The 20,659-nt window shown below is 28.7% G+C and overlaps 1 protein-coding gene across 2 annotated transcripts in view; it reads left to right on the top strand.

Annotated features, from left to right (window-relative positions):
- defl (Integrator complex subunit 7) overlaps positions 1-20,659 on the top strand; it is an 82,395-nt gene that overhangs the window by 46,384 nt on the left and 15,352 nt on the right. For both annotated transcript variants that reach the window (XM_085827639.1, XM_085827640.1), the window contains exons 10-16: positions 3,040-3,147; positions 6,337-6,455; positions 7,278-7,374; positions 7,526-7,674; positions 10,334-10,519; positions 14,942-15,100; positions 19,248-19,442. In XM_085827639.1, the coding sequence (XP_085683765.1) occupies positions 3,040-3,147; positions 6,337-6,455; positions 7,278-7,374; positions 7,526-7,674; positions 10,334-10,519; positions 14,942-15,100; positions 19,248-19,442 (1,013 nt within the window). The remainder of the gene's footprint in view (positions 1-3,039; positions 3,148-6,336; positions 6,456-7,277; positions 7,375-7,525; positions 7,675-10,333; positions 10,520-14,941; positions 15,101-19,247; positions 19,443-20,659) is intronic.

The following is a 20,659-nucleotide window of genomic DNA, read 5'->3' as shown; positions in this document are numbered from 1 at the left end:
AAACTAGCAACCCTACATATTCTAATTTACAAATTCATTTGTAAATATTTAAAGTATTGTTATATTCTCAGTCACAAACAGCAGAGTTTTGTTAATGTATTAGTTTTTAAACTACTAAGTCATAGTGCAAATGAACATTCAGTTACGTTTGCTGTTATTGCTGCACGAGATGTTCTTGGAAGTTAAACTAAAGATAGAAGAGAGACTAAAAGAATTATTACACATTAAATAGAATAAGCTGGCTCATTTATTTTACCAGCATGTATTTAAAACATAGACTAGCAAGAATACTAAAGCTCGAATATAATTTTTAAGCAGAGTTGGTTAAAAATAAAAACATCAAGATGCCATTATCAGAAGCTCTGTCCACTAAAGATACAAAAACCTTAACTTAATTACATACAAAGCTAATAATGTCACAGAAAACAAGCTGTTTCAAAAGTGAGTATGGTATGTAGTGAATAAATGATTGTGGATATATTTGCTGAAAGCTTTAAGAAAATCATTAAGGTTTTCTTGAGGCAATAAGCCATTAAGAAGAAATATTTCAAGCTTTACGAAAATTGTTTCTGTTCTGGATGGCCCATCAAAGATGCATTAACCATGCTTTACAATATATTCTATTTTAATGCAGAATGCAGTTTTCAAAGGCATTGTGATCAATACTGAATGACAAAGTATTGTTTTTAAAGAAATGCTATTTAAATAAATAAAATCAAATTTTAAAGAAAAATTATATGAATAAACATTTGAAGCACACAGTGCAAGTTAATAAGTAGAGATTTTTTAGAACTGTAATTCAACCATACAATTTAAATAATTTAAATAAAATTTTAAAATGAAAAAAGTGTCTAAAAATTGCAACCATGATAAAATATATAAACATAATATGAAGTAAAAACATATGCAAGAAAGAAAAAATGATACTTTCTTTCTGCTCATGCAGGATGAAAGGAAAATTGAAATAGTTTATTGTTAACTGAGAAGTTTGCCAAGTGAATTATTCTTGGCATAAAGTTAAAAATGTGTGCCAAGGTTAATTTCTGAATTATTGATTAAATTTCACACCAGACTACAAAATTTGATTTCTATTAGGTATAATTTAAGTATGTAAAAAATTTGCTATATCATTTCAGAAAAAATCTTATTTTTTATCAAATTACATATGTCAGAACAATGACATGTATAAATCTAATACATGTCTTAAATTCCATTTTTGAGACATGAAAAATGCAAGATGAATTTCTTCAATCAGCTGAGTAAAACAGAAAATATAGAACTATCCCCTCTTTTTCGCAATTACTACGGGATTTCAAAAATTAAAGCCTTGCGAAAATAAGGGCCTTTACGGTATTTATTACCTTCCCCCCATATTGTAATGAGTGTGATAAGTGAATTAAAAATTGTTTTCTAGTGTTGCGCTTATGGTAAAGTAGCAGAGGTATTTCTTCATATGTAATATGCTTTCCCTGCAATTAATTGTATTATCATATGCTGATATTTAAATCAGTATCACTTATGTTTTAGTAACAGTATTAAAATAATATTTGGTACACTTTCCTGAGCCGTGGAACATCCAATAATTTTATATAAAAATACTGAATAACTTAAGAAAAATCAGTAGCTAGTTTTAATTTTGATAATTTTATAGCTTTAAACTTGTTTTTCTGTATGTATTTATGAATACATTTACAGTGTATTAAATCAGATAAATTTTTGGTGCACAGTCGAGAGCATTTTTCTCATTAGTAATAGGATATTAAAATACTTAAGATTGAAATATTATAAAAACAATGTATATATGTAAATGAATCATTAACTTTTTGAGTGGAATTCTTATTCAGGCTGATGAGTAATTTGTGGCTGATATATGTTTTACCTGATGACTAATTTGAAACTGTTTTTGATGATTCACATTTTTAACTCTTTTTCATTTGCAACGTAACCTACATATTAAAAGTAACATACCTACAATAAGATGTGACATTATTTTTTTTAAATATGCTCGACGTGTTTGTTAAATTGAGATTCACCCATGCGTTTTACTGTACTTATTTATATAGGTAAGCAAGATTCAGCTTAAATGTGAATTTAATAAGTAATCTGTAGTGCACATTTAAATCTTAGATCCAGAATGTGTTTCTTAGTGGCAAAAGTGATGGTTTGCATTTTGATATTTTTAGTTCATGATAATTCTGGGGTCCCTAAGTTTGAGTTGGTGAGAATATATTATGTATTGTGCAATTTCATTACAATGGGTTACAAGGATAAAATAAGAATTTCCACCCTGCTGGAAAGTCATTGAAATGAAAAGTGTTTTGTAAAATTCAATGAAATTATAAGCCTTCCCTCCAAAAAAAAATCAGGGAAGTGAACGATAGGGATTATATATATATATATATTCAAATAGTGGCACGTAAATGAAAATTGGCTGTTTTAAAAAGAAGAGTGAATAAAGAATTACTGTAATCTTTGTTTTTCTCATGCAAAGTATTTTATTTATTTCATGAAAACTCTGTGGCGCAACAGCCCTAGCGGGAAAAATTTCTGATTTTTTATTATTTGAGGGAAAAAGAAAAAGTATTTCGCGAGGCTTAAATTTTCGCGATTACGACGGTCTCGCAAAAATTGCGAAAATAAGGGCCTTTACAGTAAACAATCTCAAAAATCCTTGTTAAAAGAAAAATTGGCATGATTTAAAATTTAGTCTATTAACCGAGTTTTTGATTTTCTAAAGTAGCTGCAGTCCCAGTTACAGTAGTTATATTTAGATAATCAATGTTCTGCTGTATTGATGTATGTAATTAAAAATAAGATCATCTCCAAGGGCATATTCATATGCTATTATACCTCTTATTTGTTATTTATGAGATTTACAAGAAAACTGTTCTACTCAATATTTTCATCAACTAAACAAAATTCTCATCAGTTGTAAAGCAAATTTCTCCAGTGAAACTACTATGTATCTTTGGGAATGTATTTAAATTGTGTTCATATTTTGTCTGATTGGATAATTCATTATAACATTTATATTTGCAGAGTGCAAAGTTCTTCAGCTCTGTCAAGATTGCATATTTCATGATAATATAAAACTTGCAGCTACATCAGTTGAGCTTTTGACGCAAATAGCAATTCATGTATTTCAAGGTAATTTTTTCCATTTAAGTAATTACAAATGAAACTAGTAGCAAATGTATATGTAAATAAATTTAAGCATAATTTTGACTGTTTGCGAATTTTCAAAACTTGCATTGATTAATTGACTTAATTTTTTTTTTTATTTGGGCTGGGTCATGTACATTTCATGCATTCACTTCATTAAATAGGGTTCAAAAAAGTTTAATTTGCTTTTGAGATTTAAAATTTGCTACTAAATGTGGAGCAGGAAATGGCAGGCCCTGTTTATTTGTTTTTCTGTTTCTTGATTGACTTATTGATTAAATGGCATCAGTGCATAAAATAATTAGTCTCTCTAGCCCATGTGAAAAGGTTAAAGTAATCCAAATAGTAAAATTAATAACTGGTCTGGAACCTCTTCTTTAAATTTCAACTTGAAATTGTCCCAGCCATTTTTACTTCATTCAGTTCAAATTTCATTTTTTAAACCTGATTTTACTAAATGTTTTTATGAAAATGTCTGTGCTCATTTATATGCTAGGATCCCATCTTGTATGTATATACATAATTGTGTGTTTCTTATTTAGTCATTATTTTACACTTATGATCTAGAAAATTTCTTATAGGAACTAATGTAGGATTAATATGTTAGAAATGTTTAAATTATCTATGATAAATATTGATTATCAGCAGACCAACTGTGCAATTCCTTTGCAATTGTTGTTGCATTTTTTTTTTTTTTTTTTCATTTGTTGATTGTGTGATTAACCTTAAATTACATCACTGTCTGAAAGTTGAGCAAGTGACTATATATAAGGATGCTATAAAAAATATGCATGTATGGAAAGATCAGTGTACTCATACCTGTTTGAAAAGAGCTTTTTTTTAGCTGTGTTAAACATATTTGTACATGATATATAATTTTAATTTAAATGAATATTCTGAGAAGGAATGCATTAAAATCATTAAAGGAGTATTTAATAATATGATGGAAAACAAGAATATTTGCTACTATTTACATAATAGGCATTACTTAAAATATGTGTGATTTGTGTTTATTGTTTAATTTTTATATATATATTTAATTTATTATTGCTTCACATAATGCTACAGCATTTTGACCTCTAAATCCAAAAGAATCCTCAAGTTCTCTTGATTCTTAATGATTGCATGATGTGAAATTCTTTTTATTTCTGTGATGGCTTTTCCTTCTTCATCATTTGAAGTTTCAAATCATAATTACTTTCATTTGCTGTAGAACTATGAACTGAATAGTATCAGCCAGATGGATCTGAATTTTTTAAAGGCTAATTTTTATTAATTTGGATGTGTATGTGTGTGACAGTTAAAATTGTTTATTAATTTAGTTTAAGATCTATAGATTGTAAGTCAGAGATAAATGCTCTAGCACAAAAATACAAATAGTTTATTCTTTTTGCAAATATTAGTTTTATCATAGTTTCTGTATAACTAATGTAAATGTGTCTTTACTTCTTCTTATTTGCTGTCTGATTTAATTTTTGAATGTGAATAGTTTTTGTGGCATATCAGAATATATGTTAGATATAGAGGCACTTTCAAACCACCTAAAAATTTAATTATAAAACTGGTAGAAAAATAAGGTCTATGAAACTTATTTAATTGATTAACTCTTTCAACACATATGCATTTTATAAAAAAAAAATATTTAATATCAGAGATTGAGAGACTAGGTTGAAATTTATTGTTCAGCTTTATTGCAGATTCGTCTTTATAATTATCAGACATATTTTTGCCAAAATCTATAACAGTTCTTTAACAGTTCTGAATTGTTATTTATGGAACATCATTCTTAATACTTGCTAATCAAACATCAGTGCTTTTCCTTTTTTCTCCCCTATACCTTATTTTCTAGTTCTCTATAATGTCCTTACCTATGAATTTTAGTTAGTTATATATTTAAGTGGTAAGTATGGTAGATTATAAGACAACCTTACTTCAAGGAATTATATATTTACCTTTCAAAAATGAATGCTTCATTTTCTCAATTCATTTTGTTATCTGGCTTATATATCCTTCATGAGAAATTTCTGTCATCTATGACATCTATGATTATCTCTTTTTTGTTGTCTATTGCTGCATTATTCATTTCTGAAGAACAGTGTTTTCTTTGATAATAACTAGTAAAAAATCTGATTTTATCAATACTGTAGACATCATAAATTTTGTAAAAAGTACTTTTTAACAACATATCAGCTAATTAATGTATCAACTAAATGTAATCCACTGAAACATTTTCACTGCAAATGAATTTTAAAATAATAACCATGGTTAAAAGGATATAATCCATCATTCATCTTAAAACCCTTTGTACATAAATGTCATGCAAAATTTTAGCTCTTTACTTGTAAAGGACCAACCACTGGATATTTTTTCTGACATTTATACAAATTATTTAACAAAGTTGCTTTCCTGTCGAAAACTTTTCTTTTCAGTGTTCAAAACCATCATTGCTGAATATTCCATTCAAATCTTCTTTAAATATTTCCAGTAAAAGATGTGGCAAAATTCCAAATTTTTTGCATTTTTGTACTTCTTAGTTTTTTGCTCGAGAGAATCTTGCATTTATCCTTAAACCCTCCAACAAGATCCTAAATCTCCAACGTGAATCTTCCATTTCATGGCTGATCCTTCAAAGAGGCAGTTTCTTCAAACCATTTGACAAGCTTCATTATTCCAGAACACAATAAGGGGCCATTCTTCATCTTCAGTCCTTTCGCCATGCAAAATTTTTGCAATGCAACAGTTGTCTCTCTGTTCAAATAGAACAACTTCACCAACAATGCTCGCTCTGGTAATGACAACATTCTGAAAGCGAATGAGAAATCCTTGTGTATCACGGTCTTTTATTGCAAGATTAATTCCCATAATTCTGCTGAATCTCTTGCATGTCAGTGCCCTCCAACTGTGGCATTTGTAAATTTTTTTCCCTCTGCTGGGGGAAAAAAGCAATTTCTTTATGAGCCCTCTCTTGTAAACTGCAGTTCTTTATCATAATTTATTCCTTTTTTTATGAATTAAGTTTTAATGAACTTTTTGCTCACTCTATTTGAGATTTATTGGTACTGAATTTTACTTTTTGGGGTCTTTGTATGGAATGTATTTTGGATTTCTTACTTTTTGTCTCTCTCTCTGTCTATATATATATATACATATTTATATATGTTTGTATTTTTTTAGAAGATATTGTTGTACAGGGCATTGATCTAATGCAGGAAGTTTCTAGTGCTATTGAAACTCTGCTTCTTGTTATTTGTACAGCTGAAGATAATACTAAGGAAAATCTTAAGTCTTTAATGGTAAATATGATTTTTTTTTCTTTGTAATGTATTTCAGAGGATGTTGTACTACGAGATATTGATCTGATACAGGGAATTTCCGATGCTATTGAAACCTTATTTTATGTTATTTGCATAGCTGAAGATAATATAAATGAAAATCTGAAATCTAATACAAAAATATTTGGTTCTTGCAATGGTCTCATTACTGCCAACATGTGCTGCCTTACCGTGGGTGCATTCAAGTGCATTCTTGAAACATTGTCGACATGGGTGGCAGACAGATCATTCTGTATGTTATGCTTCACCAGAATTATGCTCATACTCTTCTGAATTTTGGTACACCGAACTCAAAAGGTTCACCGTCACTGCTCTAGTGTATGCAATAAATATAGAATTATTTAAAAAACTTATAATATACAATATTAATAATATACTTAATATTAATAGGTATGTGTAAAATATAAAATTTTATGAGATACTCTCTGTATTTTTAAAGTCATAATATTTGTTTCTAATTTTACAAATAATAAATAAAAAAAATTTTCTTTCCTTTTTTTATTTTTAAAATTATTTTTATGTATTTTTCCATTTGCATAAAATAAAATTTTAATATTTCTAATTCCTTTTTTCTCTTTTTGTTGCTGTGTTTGGGTAATTGTCTGTAATATATTTGCATTTTCCGACTATTATTATTGTTTAAAAATACTGATTTTGTTTAGAATACACTCCTCTGTTTAAAATTCAAATGTCATTTCTTTAACTATCATATTGCATGGTAGTTAAGAAATATTATATGACATGCATGAATTGTAATTATAGTTAATTATATGTTTTGTCCAGAAATGTTTTCTGTGTGCAGTAAACATTTGTGAAGTGTCTCCTGATATGTGCATCCAATTTGTTGATACTATTGGTTCTCTGATTGGAAAAACATCAGGTAATGCAAATCATTTTTATATATTGAATATAGTATAAAATAAATTAGTAATTTAGATTATACCACTATTATATAAATTTGTCATTTGAATTATTAATTTGAAATTAAAAATATGTTAAATATGCTATATAAAACATTTTTTTCTCCTTAGATCTTTGTGTTGTACCCTTATGTACTGCTCTTTGTGCCTTGGGAAATAAAAGTGCTGGTGTTGTAGTCTGTTGGCAGGCAGAGTTAATTCAGAAATTGAAAGAATTTACAGTTACATCATCTATGACTGCTGAAACTTCTAAAGCTATAGTATGAATGCAATTTTATTAATTGTTTTTTAAATACTTCTGTTGTTTTTTTAAATACTTCTGCTTTCATTTCTAAAAACAATTCTTCGAAATTTTTTTTATTATTATGGTTATTATTTTTTTTTATTATTATTAGGATTATGTTTGCAAATTTAAATTCAGCTCTAATCATGCAAATTTTAAAACCCAAATGATTTTGTAGCATGTATGCAATATATAGTATTAGAAATATAATTCATTAAAATAATATTTAAACTGGTCATAAAAATCATAAATGCATTATTTGCAAAAACTATTAAAAATTAAAATAAGGATCTAAATTGTTATTAAATACATGTATTGCTTTTAAACTGCCAAATCACCTAAGTAGTCATTAGAAAAAAAAAAGAGGTAACTTTTTGTCCTGTCTGCCTTCTAACTAAAAGAATCATTAATAAAGTAAAAAAGTTAAAATTGTTTATTAACATGCTGACCTGAGATTTTCACAAATTCAAGGTTTAATAGAAACAAAACTTCATTGATTTGAAGATAACAAAACTCATGCTCAAATAAAATTGAAGAAAAATCCTAAATTTGCATATTTAACAAAACCTTGGCTCATGCTTAGCTAAGTGTTTGTTAAGTAGTCAGGGTTATTAGAAACTTAGACCATGAAAACTAAAGCAGGCTATTGGTTAGCCTCTGCTGTACCCTATGTTGTCTGAAAAACTTAAATCCAAAAGCTAATTTATACTTTCACTAATTTGGATTCTGGTGGAAATTGACTGAAGTAGGAGCTATAGTAAAGCCAGAATAATAAAATAACTGGATTAGTTACATAAACCCTGCAAATTAAAAAATGTAAGTTTTTCCATATGGAATATTTCTGAGAATTGTGTATATATGACCAACATGCTGCATATGTGACTAAGATACTTTTAAAAAAAAACTAATGCTTTGTGCAGAGAGAACATTTGCCAAGGATTATGTATGTTGCACATGTGATAGTGTAATGTATATAACAATCCAAAATTTTCGAAAGATGCTGTTAAGGATATTTCTAATGTTACATAATTAGTAACTTGCTATTGAATATATATGAGCCTTTTCTCATAACTTTTATTTTAATTATTAAAAGAAATTCATTATTATACAAATTACCATTTTTGTAAAGTATCTATCAACCTAGCAATTGGTTTGAAAGTTGCTTTAGAGATAATATTAAGAAGTTCAGATGGATTCAAGGCAATTTTAGAACCAGAACTCCAGAAGGAAATCTTATCAACAGTTCATTAAAGAGAAAATTCAACAAATGACTAATTGATTTTTTAATACCATCTAAATGTGAACAAGTCCATTATCATGTTTATATAATTATGGGTTTTCTGTCATTTGACAAAGTGCAAGTGCTGTGAGGAAAATCAGTGTGTAATGGGAAATACAATAGCCATACCATGTTCAATTCCAAGCTTTGAGAAAATGTCCAACAAAAATTAAAAAACTGAGCTGTTCCTACTAAATGCAATTTGTTTATTAAAATTACATGCTTATTTGGTAAATTTTGTAAATATATATTTCATTTATTTTATTTATTTATTTATTTATTCATGTAACCAGTTTAAATGTATCAAAAAATGTGTACTAACTAAAGTTTAGAATTAGTTAACATTCTAACCCAAATTCAGATATTCTGACTTCGGGTGCCATGGAAAATTGCTCATATATACATAGGATGCCAGGAACTTTACAGTTCGTGGCATCCTATGTATACATATGTTTAGGAACAACGCCACAAACCGAAAATTTTTAGGAACCACTGGATTGTGCTTTATCTCATATCTTGTATTTGGTTGAGTAAATTGTAAAAACTAAATGGTGTCTAGGGAGAAAAGAAGAAGAAAAGCAAAAGTAGTTTATTATTCTGCATTTCATTTTAGATTATTAAAAAACTGTCTCAGCTAGAAACTTATGGGGTTCTCTTCCAGTTTTGTTTAATCTTTTTCATGTTCACTTTCAGGATTTACTTAAATTAGATCTCGGTTTTTGTAAGAAATTAGATTTATTACAAATTGCTAAGTATTTAGAAAATGTTGCAAACATAAGTGCTTTTGTATCAAAAAAACGTATAAAATAATTTATGTATGATAAGATTTTTTGCAATATATTTTGAAATTTTAATGACTTCTTATCCTCTGTATTTCTTTTCTTTTGAAACCTGTTTGTAGAATATAAATAATGTAGCTATATTTGTTATTTGTACACATCCTCTTTCATATATTTATGAGAAATTTTTTTATTAATTATATTTGAGCATAATCTGCTGGCAGTGTAAGGCATTTAATATGGCATAAAATGTTTATTTATCTTAAATGTGCTCAGAAAGCATTAGTTTTTCCTTTTTAACATGTTAAGATTTATCATAATGACAAGCCTATTAATGCAGACTTAGTATTGTCTAAAATACTTAAGTTATATTTTTTCTTTTACTTGAATTTCTTAATGGCTGTCAGAAAGGAATATCATTTGTTCCATTTTAAACATAAAATTGAATGTGTTTTGGCTATTAGAAATCAATATTATTTATTCCCTTTTAAACATGTAACTAAATGTCTTATTTTGATTTTTTGTGATTATATACATTAACTTGAAAAAGAACTAAAATATTATATTTTTTAAAACAGGGTATGGTTTGCACATTGCTATTTCAGACAAGTGTTGATAAACCATGGCTTATTCAGGATGATGCAATTATTATGAATGCAGTCAATTCAATTGATTTTTGGTCAGCATACAGAATTGGCAGACAAGCAACAAGATATGGCCATCACCAGTTTGCAATAAGGATTTTTTCAATGCTTTGTGACAGAGTAAGATAATATTAAAATTTCTGTGTATGATAAGTATAGTTATCAGGTTTGATTTGTTTTAGTTTATTTGATTATGGCAAAGCACTCGAGGGCTATCTGCCTAATGGGAGGGATGCTTTCATGGAGGACTTTCTAAGGGAAACTGGCTTGCATACATGTTACACATGGGGAAAATCACAAAAATGCCCATACAGCCAGCCTGTTCGTGGGATTCAAACCTTGAACCAAACTACCAGTGTTCAATGACTTTCAGCCACTAGTGGGCATATTTATCAGAATATGTGTAAGATAGTAAACACATGAAGGTAGTGATGTTAAGTGTATTATGTGTAGACCCATGAAAAATTAATTTATTTATAAAATGTTAAATTGTGATGGTCATTTTCATATTGTGCCAATGTGTTTCAGATTTAAAAAAATAATAATGAAATATCACATTAGTAAATGAAGAGTTTTGCCTCATCTTTTACTAGATTTTTTTAGAAAAAATTATTTAATTACTTTGGCATTTATTACACAATAAAACATTTATTTTCAAATAAGTTAAACTATTTGATACTAAATTTATCCCCTTTAACAGACCTACAGATGCATCATCATAATTTTTTTTAGCCTCCCTTTTGTTTCAGTTCTTTCCACCACAGAAGAAAAGAAAGAATTTTACCACAGAAAGAATTTTAAAATTGTGCTGTTAATAGTTTGGCAGAATAGCATCTTCTAATTAATTTTGTTAGAAAATGCTATTCTGCCAAACTATTAACAGCACAATTGTGTTGCTATTAATTTGTTTTCTGTGGTAACATATATTTCACAATAGTATAATTCAAAAAATTTTTTAATTAGTCATTAAAGTTGTGTTAATAAAGGGTTAAACTGAATCAGAGCTTTGCCATAATATGAAATCATTTCTCTGCAAAGAATTTTAAAATTGTGCTGTTAATAGTTTGGCAGAATAGCATCTTCTAATTAATTTTGTTAGAAAATGCTATTCTGCCAAACTATTAACAGAACAATTGTGTTGCTATTAATTTGTTTTCTGTGGTAACATATATTTCACAGTAGTATAATTCAAAAAATTTTTAAATTGGTTTGCTGCCAAAATGCAAAATAAAATTAGCCATTAAATAGTAATAAATTGCTTAAATAATTCAATTAAATAGCTGGTTTGCCTGATTAAAAATATTTCATCAAACATCTGTGCTAAATTGGCATGAATTAGCTGAATCTTATCACAGGTATTTAGCCACATTTAGTCTACATAGGTGTTTGTGGTCCAAATATAGCCAAAATTCTGAACTTTTAACTTCTGTTATGAGGCATGTGATTATTATTTTACTTGTCAATTTATATGCCAATTTGCATAAACTTTGGGATTTAGCAAGTACACGGCAAAATGAGACATAAAAGGAAGAATCAGTATAAAAATGACTGAACTAGGGGTAACTCCCAGTGTTCTGTCTAGGACCTGTACGTAGATAGACTCAACTTATGGGGTAAACAATCAGTCTTCACAGTGACTAGAGCCATCGTTTATTCAGTGGTAGGTTCAAATTTGGCAGGAACTGTACTGGTACTTTCTTGTCTGCCCCTTGGTTGTGGGGGCATTACATAATTAGATATTGAAGGTTGTCATTGGGAGTTTGGCTGCCTTTGGTAAGCACTGGGGGACAGACCACATTGCTCTATCTTTTCTTTATTGGCAATTGCATTCTTATTCTCAGACTTTGTGCATTTCTGTCCTCCTGGTTTGATCGGGGAGTATACCTCCTTATATCGCCTCTAGGGATTAGGGCATTATAACTGTGTAAGGCATCTTAAATGAAAGCCAGGTCTGGGAGCTCCTTCTCTCTAGTGTACTGTTAGTAAAATTTGAATTAAAAGTCACTAATTTTCTTTAAACTATGACTGCTATAAGTGTAAAATATAAATGTTTCAAGAAATTTTATAATTTAATACTAATTACTTGAAAAAATTTATGAAGTTAATTTTATTCTTGTATTTATTTTATAAATAAGTTAAATATTAGATTGTGTTTAATAATAATTCATGCTACTTACAAATTTATTTTATTCTTACAAATTAAAAAAGTGTAGTTCATGTGTAGATAATTGTTTTAGTTTATTCAGTTCCTATTTTTTGATTGGTCCTTAATTTTTTTCATTGATAGTCTTTAAAAATTCTTTAAAATGCTGAATTTTCATGTGCAGGTAATCCTTGTTAAATATTGGACTGATGTAAATGCTTCAGAAATTCAACCAAAAAGTATCTAGTTTTAAAAACATATTATTTTTATCAATTCCAGATACTAACTTAGATCCTAATTCATGTGTGTAATTTATTTCAGTTGTATCAAAATTTGAAAGCAGTGTTAAAAAGGCTTTTTAGATGTGAAAGATGCTTCAGCAAAGTAAAAATAATAAAAAATTGTGTAAGATTTTCATTATGACAAGAAAAGCATTCAGACATGGCCACCCTCATTTAAAAAAATATTATATGTATTAATTTTGCTCCTCCCCTCCCACACACACACATACAAAAATGACCTGATCTATATAAGAATGGGCATTTACTTCATTGCCTCAGGTGAAGAAAACGCCCAGGCTACTTTGGTGGAGCTAAAAGTGGCAAATTTTAGCTTTTTGAACATTTTGTTTGATGATCAATATTCATTATAATACTTTGTAGTTTGCCACCATGGCTATTAATTTTTTTGTGAACCCCTGACTAAGAACATTGTACAGTTAAAAGTCGTTAATCCGGACTCGTCGGGACTTCGGCGATTCCGGATTATCAATTTTTCCGGATTGTAGATCATCAGTTTAAATCTCGTAAGATGGCATGCAGAAATTCTAAAATTAAAAATATGAAACTGTAATTTATGAAATAAAGAACAATTATGATCTAAAGGGTATCAAAATTTACAAAAAAAAAAAAAAAAGCTTAATATTTATTTGTTTACTTTATTAAACATTTCTTTCAATGTAAGTTGTTTAAGTTGCTTCATTTTATGTGATAATACTTTCTCTTTAATTCTATAAACAGACATAATTTCTTGTTCAGTTACAAAGTCCCGCTGTTCAAGTCCCGTTAATTGCTGTGCCGAGAATACCGACTAACTTGTCAATCGAAATTTTTTTGTTTTCACTAACCTCTCTGTCACATTCTTCATGTCTTTATCTATTTTTTGCAGCAATTCCACTTTTTATTTGTTGGACATCGAAACATACTTTCATTTTGTAGATCCTTTGGAAGTTCCAGCATCGGAAATTCTATTTGACATAATCGAAAGTTCAAGTTTACTTTTATAAAATTGCTCTTACAGTCTGCAAAAAATAATAAGCAGGATCCAATTCGAAGATTAAGGAACAACGCAATCATTAACATTAACTGAAATAGATAATTAGATAATTTTAGCTTACACCGTCCGTTAAACATTAAACGCGCAGGCGAAAACGTATTCTGCACTTGCTCACACACATATGCGCAGTAGTCAAGGTCTTACGCGCACGCATAAAATGCCTGTGTGCATGTGCCAACGCGGCGCATGTGCAGAAAGTTTTTAGTTTTGAGGTCCGGATTATGGGTGTCCAAATTAACGGCTTTTGACTGTATAGAGGTGCATGTACCATAGGTTAGGAATAACTGACCTAAATGCAATATTATTCTTATTCCACAAAAATATATGTGAAGCTTTTGTGTCATGAAATCCCTCTGAAGAGCCTATTGGTAAAGGTTTCAGGGATAATTTAGTGATTAACTGGACAGCTGACCAAAATGCTTTATATTTATGAACTATTAGGAATAATTTAGTGATTAACTTGGCCAGCTGACCAGAGTACTTTATATTATATGCACTATTATATTCCTTCTAGCATTTCCTTATCTCCAACATCTGTTAATATGCATACTATAAGTTCTAATCTAATATTTAATGGGTTAAGTGAAAAGCCAAAATACCGAAATATGTTGCCGAACTTTCAGTTGTTAGTAAGAAAAGAAAATATTAATACAGCAGTTTCCAAAAATTAAAACCCCTTTCCCCCCTCAAAAATAAGGCAAAATAAACTTAACAACAATTTTATTTTTTTTTAATTGAGAAACCAGAAAGATGGGCAATTATGCGAAATAATGTTGTAAAAAAAAAGTTTTTAGTAAATTTTAAAATTTATATATTTTACTTCTGTAATGAAATAGTTTGAAAGGATGTGTATATGTTTGGCATGTATATTCTGAATTATTTGAAATTATATCAGATTTTTTTACTCCAGAGTAATTCTCAGAATTTTAATTTCTTAAATAAATTTCTTTGTAGTTCTTTACTACTATTGAATAAATATGCAAAATAATTTATTTATATGTTTTGTATACTGTACTATTTTATTTCATATGTGAAAATGAAATTTTTTTTCTTTTGCATTTCAGGTTAGTTCAGAACATTTATATTTTTGGTTGGTCAGTTTATGTGAGATGAGTCAAGCTGAGAACTGTCTTATGACGAAGACTGTAAGGAGTCCTCAGGGTATAGTAGAATGTGTTTCTGAAGCTGTAACGCATTATATGAAAGCAGTATCAGCTTTAAAGGTGAGTATGTGTTTGATATTTTTGTTATGAGTTATGAGTTTGGTTAGTGATGATTTGAGAAAGAAGGCTTTTTTTTTCGTCATGCCCAGAATGGTGATAGATATGGCTGGCATACAGATTACATAGTTAGTTGATGGATGGGAACTCCAATTAGCTGGATATTCATCACATACTTTTATTTTTCTAGAAGAATTTCTCTTGGGATATATATTTTTGATTTTCACATCAAAGCACCCACAATTCTATATACACTTATCATATTTTGAAACAATATGCAATATAGCAGAGCAATGAGACTTGCACTAGCAAGGCAAACAATCATCAGAAAGTGAATGCATATTTCATCAAGGCCTGTGTATGAGATTCAGAATTATTTGTTTAAGCTTTGAACGGTGATTGGCCAAGAGCTACACAATGCTGATGACATTAATGTGGTTAGTTTTTTAAGTGACATACTTTAGATTACTGGAAAGGAACATAGCCAAATAAAATTAATAATTTTGACTTCTTTATATGTACATTACCGGCAAAGTATGAAATCCGGAATTCTATAGAATACCTAGGCATTGTATATAATGCCTAAAACTAGCCAGCAATGTATGAAATGATTCATGTTTCACACATTTCCTAGGCATTCTATAGAACGACAAACTGGCAAAGAGTAAAATACATTTCCGATTCATTTTGAAGAACCGAAACTACTTACCAGAAGTTAATAAATGATGTAAAAAGACCAAAATGAGTACAAAGAAGGAACCACAGGACTACTGGCCGCCAAATCGCTAGGTTGTGATGTTTGCAGAAAACAAAAGTACATGCATTTATCCTGTTGAAGAAAGCGTCAGTACTATGCAGTTTTGTGTCACATATGCTGAGTTATTTCCCCCGTATTTCATGAAAACTCATTCGAGTACTGCACAGGAACAACATGACAGAATGTCGAAAGAACTTTCAACCAATTACAAAAACATTACATGTAATGATATTGAACTGTAACAACCACCAACCACCTTTGTGAGCCCTGCCAGAAGAAACAAAAACGTATTAAAAAGGGCACTGATGTGAAACTTATTATTGTTTCTGAATTTAACTTCCGTTGTCAGGTAGATCTTACCGATTCCCAGTCTCGGCCAGAAAAAAATGCAAATTTATTATGCTGTATCAAGATCGCCTCACTATCTTTTTTTTTTTTTTTTGTGTGTGTATATTTTGAAGAACAGTTTTTTAATGGCACTCTTTCATTAATTTTTCAAAATAACCTTTGTATTTTAGAGGAATGAACGTCTTTTAAATAATAGCCTTATCATAACTTTTTTTTTTTCATACTTTGTCTAAGGAGCATTTGTCATTCTATAGAATGCGTAGGTATGGTATGTAATAATTCTCTTATTTTATACTATGCCTAAAATCATCCGGCATTATATACAATGCCTAGGCATTCTATAGAATGCCGGGATTTCAGACTTTGCCGGTAATGTATATGTAACACAAAGTAAAAATTATTCAAAATTAGACTTTCATGGCCAAAATCTACCGCTAATGCAACTAGGATTAATTAAATTTATAAAATGGTGATATTATCTTCCCTGAAAAAGCAAATTAAAAATAGTGAATATTGTATTGAAAAAAATTACAATAGACATTTACTGTACTTTTCTTGGAATGATAATCTCACCATTTTAGGTGAATATAAGTAACAATAAATTCTGAAATTTATATTTTATAATTATAAATCTGAAAAGTTGTTACTAGTTTTAACTTCAATGTTTAAACTAAGAATAGATTTTTGTAATGCTGTGAAGTAAAAGTCATGATATTAAATTTAACGGTATTCTGAAAAATTTTCAGTAACAGTTGATGATTTAATTTTCTACTTTTTCTATTGTGTAAATCTTCATTCATCAATTAGGAAAAAAAAAATTATCTTAAGGATAATGTTTTTAAACTTTTTATTATTTACACGAGTATTTATGTTTAAATTTCAGTTTAAAATATACATGGATACTAGAATTTCAGTTTTGGAATAGATTGTGACATTTATTATGATTATTAATAGGGTTAAATTGAATTCAGTTTTCATAACACATGCAGTGGAATCTTAGTAATTGAGAATATTACCACCAATCCACAAATGTCTGTAATGCATACTCAGTTTCTGATGTAATCAAAGGAAATTTCTGTATTTCAAATATTCATCATGTTATATTTGATGATCATGTAACTAATTTCTTCTTTCATAACTTCATTTAGCTTCTTTCTTGCATAAATAGCCAAGCAAACATGGATCATAAATCTGAAAAAATTGGTCTTGAGTTTATATGATTGATGTGTGTAAATAATTTATCTACAGTTCTTCAGTTAATAAAAAAGTAATTAAATCCTGTAGTAATTTAATAAAAAATAAATTGAAATTTCAATTCTTGCACTTTTTATAAATTGGTAGTTATGTTATCAATCTGATTGCACATGTGCAGCATATAATGATGATATTAATGTGGAGTTCAGTTTAGGGAAAAACCATATTGTTGGGGGTTTTGTAAAGAGTGTATTTATATATTAATCTATTTTTTCCTCATTTCAGAGCAAAAAAAAAAAACTTACTTTGAAAGTAATTTTGCAGACGGGTATACAAATATTAATATATATTAATGATTTGTATGAAGTGTTTTGATGCATTTTTATAAAAGAGTTCTCTGCTTGCTTAAAAAATTTTGTATCATTTATTTCCTTCGCACTAAATGTTTCATTTATACAGATATTTTTTCACGTAAATTTATTTAAAAAATATAATAAGTTTGTATCCAATAAATCCTGATTAAATTATCCTCTTACTATGATTTAATTCATTTTTATAGCCAAACCATCCTGTAAAATTAGGAAAGGAAAAATGTAGACAAAATTCAGAGAGACATGACCTTATACTACTCACAAACAGTAAACCCCTGGTCCGAGATATGTTGATTATCAATATTTCTACTGTACTTCCTTTTCTTGTATTATTTAGTATTCCTATATGTTTAGTATTTATAACTCATTGAGCTGTAATTTGAATAGGTAAGAAAATATTAATTAAAAATTATATATAAACATAATATTTAGTAGCTGTGAGTGCTACTACTTCACCGCTACTACTTATTTGTATTAGTAGTAGTGATGAGTGCTACTAATGGTAATGTAGTGTTATAAAAAATGTAAACATTTCAATTGCAAACTTATGGCATTGTATAACATGAAGCCAGTTTTCCTTAAAAGTTGTCTACAAAGACATAACTCCCCTTAAGCAAATAACCTTTATGTGCTTTTCATAATCAATTTAAAAATCTTAATGGGACTTTTTCTCCTAAAACTTGTTAAACTGTTTATGAACTCACATCAAAAGGTTCATATTACTCTGAAATATAACGTTCATTTAAATAATATGTTTCTTATACAGAAAATTTACTATTGCATTAGGATTAATATGTAAATCTTGGAGAATATTTTCAATAGGACTTGAACATCATTTTGCAGGTAATGAGTCAAAGATAAAAGCTAAATTACAGAGGTAGACCATAACTCAAAATTAATTCCAATATTTTTGGGATTTTTGCATAAGTGTTTTCAGACTAACTCTTGTAGCACAGCCCTCATCTAAACAGAACATTTATTGAAAATGCAACTAAAGATATTTTATTTTCACAGTTTTTGTATTTGCATTGCTTATTCTGATTCATATTTTCACTGAACTTTTACTGCGGAATGCAGGTATTAGTTTAGTACATTTGTATTTATTTTGTATATTAATCAGTAAGGAGTTTTTTTAATTTCTTGTAAATTGTTTAGTTTTTAATTATTTATTACTGTGACTTTTCTTTGAAAATGTCTCAATTATGTATTTTTTAAATTTAGCAGTCATAATTGCTATTTTTGCAATTGATTTTTTAAAATTTATGCAATAAATTTCTGCAGTTGTTAAGGATATTCAGTGTTTATGCAAAAAGGTTTTCAAAAACAAATACCTTTTTAATATGATTTTGACATATAAAGCATAAAATATATTTATCTGCAGTCATAACAATATATTTTTAAAAACTTTAATTTTTGTGTTTATTGTCTTCAATTTATATTTTATTTGAACTCCTGTATTTTCTATTTTATTTATTTGAAGGCAGCTACTACCCCTCAGCATTCCTTAATTTTTCAATGTGAATATGCTAGACTGCGTAGTGAGGTTCTTCAAGCACATTTACAACTTCAACTTGCATGCTCCTGCATAAAAACCTCTCCACCTCCTGCTATTGCTGGATCTGTTGCAGCTGTTACTCGTGATGAACTTCAGAAATGTGGGCGTGTTGTTATGCAGGTTAAGTTTCTGTTCATATATATATATATATATATAGTTAATACATATTGTGTAATTACATTTTAGGGTTTTAGTAAAATATTTAAAATTTTTCTTCATTTTATGAATTTTTCATTATATCTGCAATATAATGTGATAAGAGCAGACCTTTCATTTCTGGATTTTGAACTTGTCTCTCAATGATTAGATAAATAAAGTTTTGAGCAGATTTTTTTACATGATTAACTAAACTGTTTGCTTGATTTTCTGTAATATTTGTAGGATTATTATTATTATTTTAATTAATCAGTTATTTATCATTTTCAGCCTTTACTATCACTTATCCTTTCCGTTTCCTCATCAGAATGCGAATTTAGTTAGAGAATATTAATGTCGAGGATTTTGGATTGTAAGATAGATCATGTTTCTGCCTTCAAGACCATGTTATTAGGTTTTACCAGCTACACTAGCGAGAAGTTCTGAGCTAACTTCAAATTTAAAATCAACGATATACAGTACAAAGTCCGTAATCCGGACTTGTCGGGACTTTGGCGATTCTGGATTAGGCGTTTTTTCGGATTATAGATCATCGATTTAAATCTAGTAAGATGGTATGCAGAAATTATACAATTAAAAATATGAAACCATAATTTATGAAATAAAGAGCAATTATGATCTAAAGGGTATCAAAATTTAAAAAAAAAAAAAAAAAAAAAAAAAAGCTTAATATTTATTTGTTTACTTTAGTAAACATTTGTATCAATGTAAGTTGTTTAAGCTGCTTCATTTCTTTGTGCTAATACTTTCTCATTAATTCTATAAACAGACATAATTTCCTGTTCAGTTACAAAGTTCCACTGTTCAAGTCCTGTAATTGCTGTGTCGAGAATATCAACTAACTTGTCAATCGAAATTTTTTCGTTTTCAATAACGTTCTCTGTTACTTTCATCACTATCGGAAGCGCGCATGGGTAAATGCTTTACTGGCTTTATGCACATGCATAGCGGACACGCGCCAAACGCGCATGCATAAATATATTGTGCGCATGTGTTTAAAAGTTTTAAAGTTTGTGGCTTTGAGGTCTGGATAATGGACGTCTGGATTACGGACTTTGTACTGTAGTCTTTGACTACTAGGTTTAGTTTAACTTTTGAATTTGACTTCTACCTTAAGTTACATTGCCATAAATGGTGGCTGGTTTTGTAAGCATGAGAAGTGCATTTTATGTTTAAGTTCT

Source organism: Stegodyphus dumicola, chromosome 12 (assembly GCF_044657685.1).
Source record: "Stegodyphus dumicola isolate Sdum_Otavi_A_Nest chromosome 12, ASM4465768v1".
NCBI classification, from domain to species: domain Eukaryota; kingdom Metazoa; phylum Arthropoda; class Arachnida; order Araneae; family Eresidae; genus Stegodyphus; species Stegodyphus dumicola.
The sequence above is the reverse complement of the archived record's forward strand: the minus strand, read 5'-3'. Positions and strand labels throughout refer to the sequence as shown.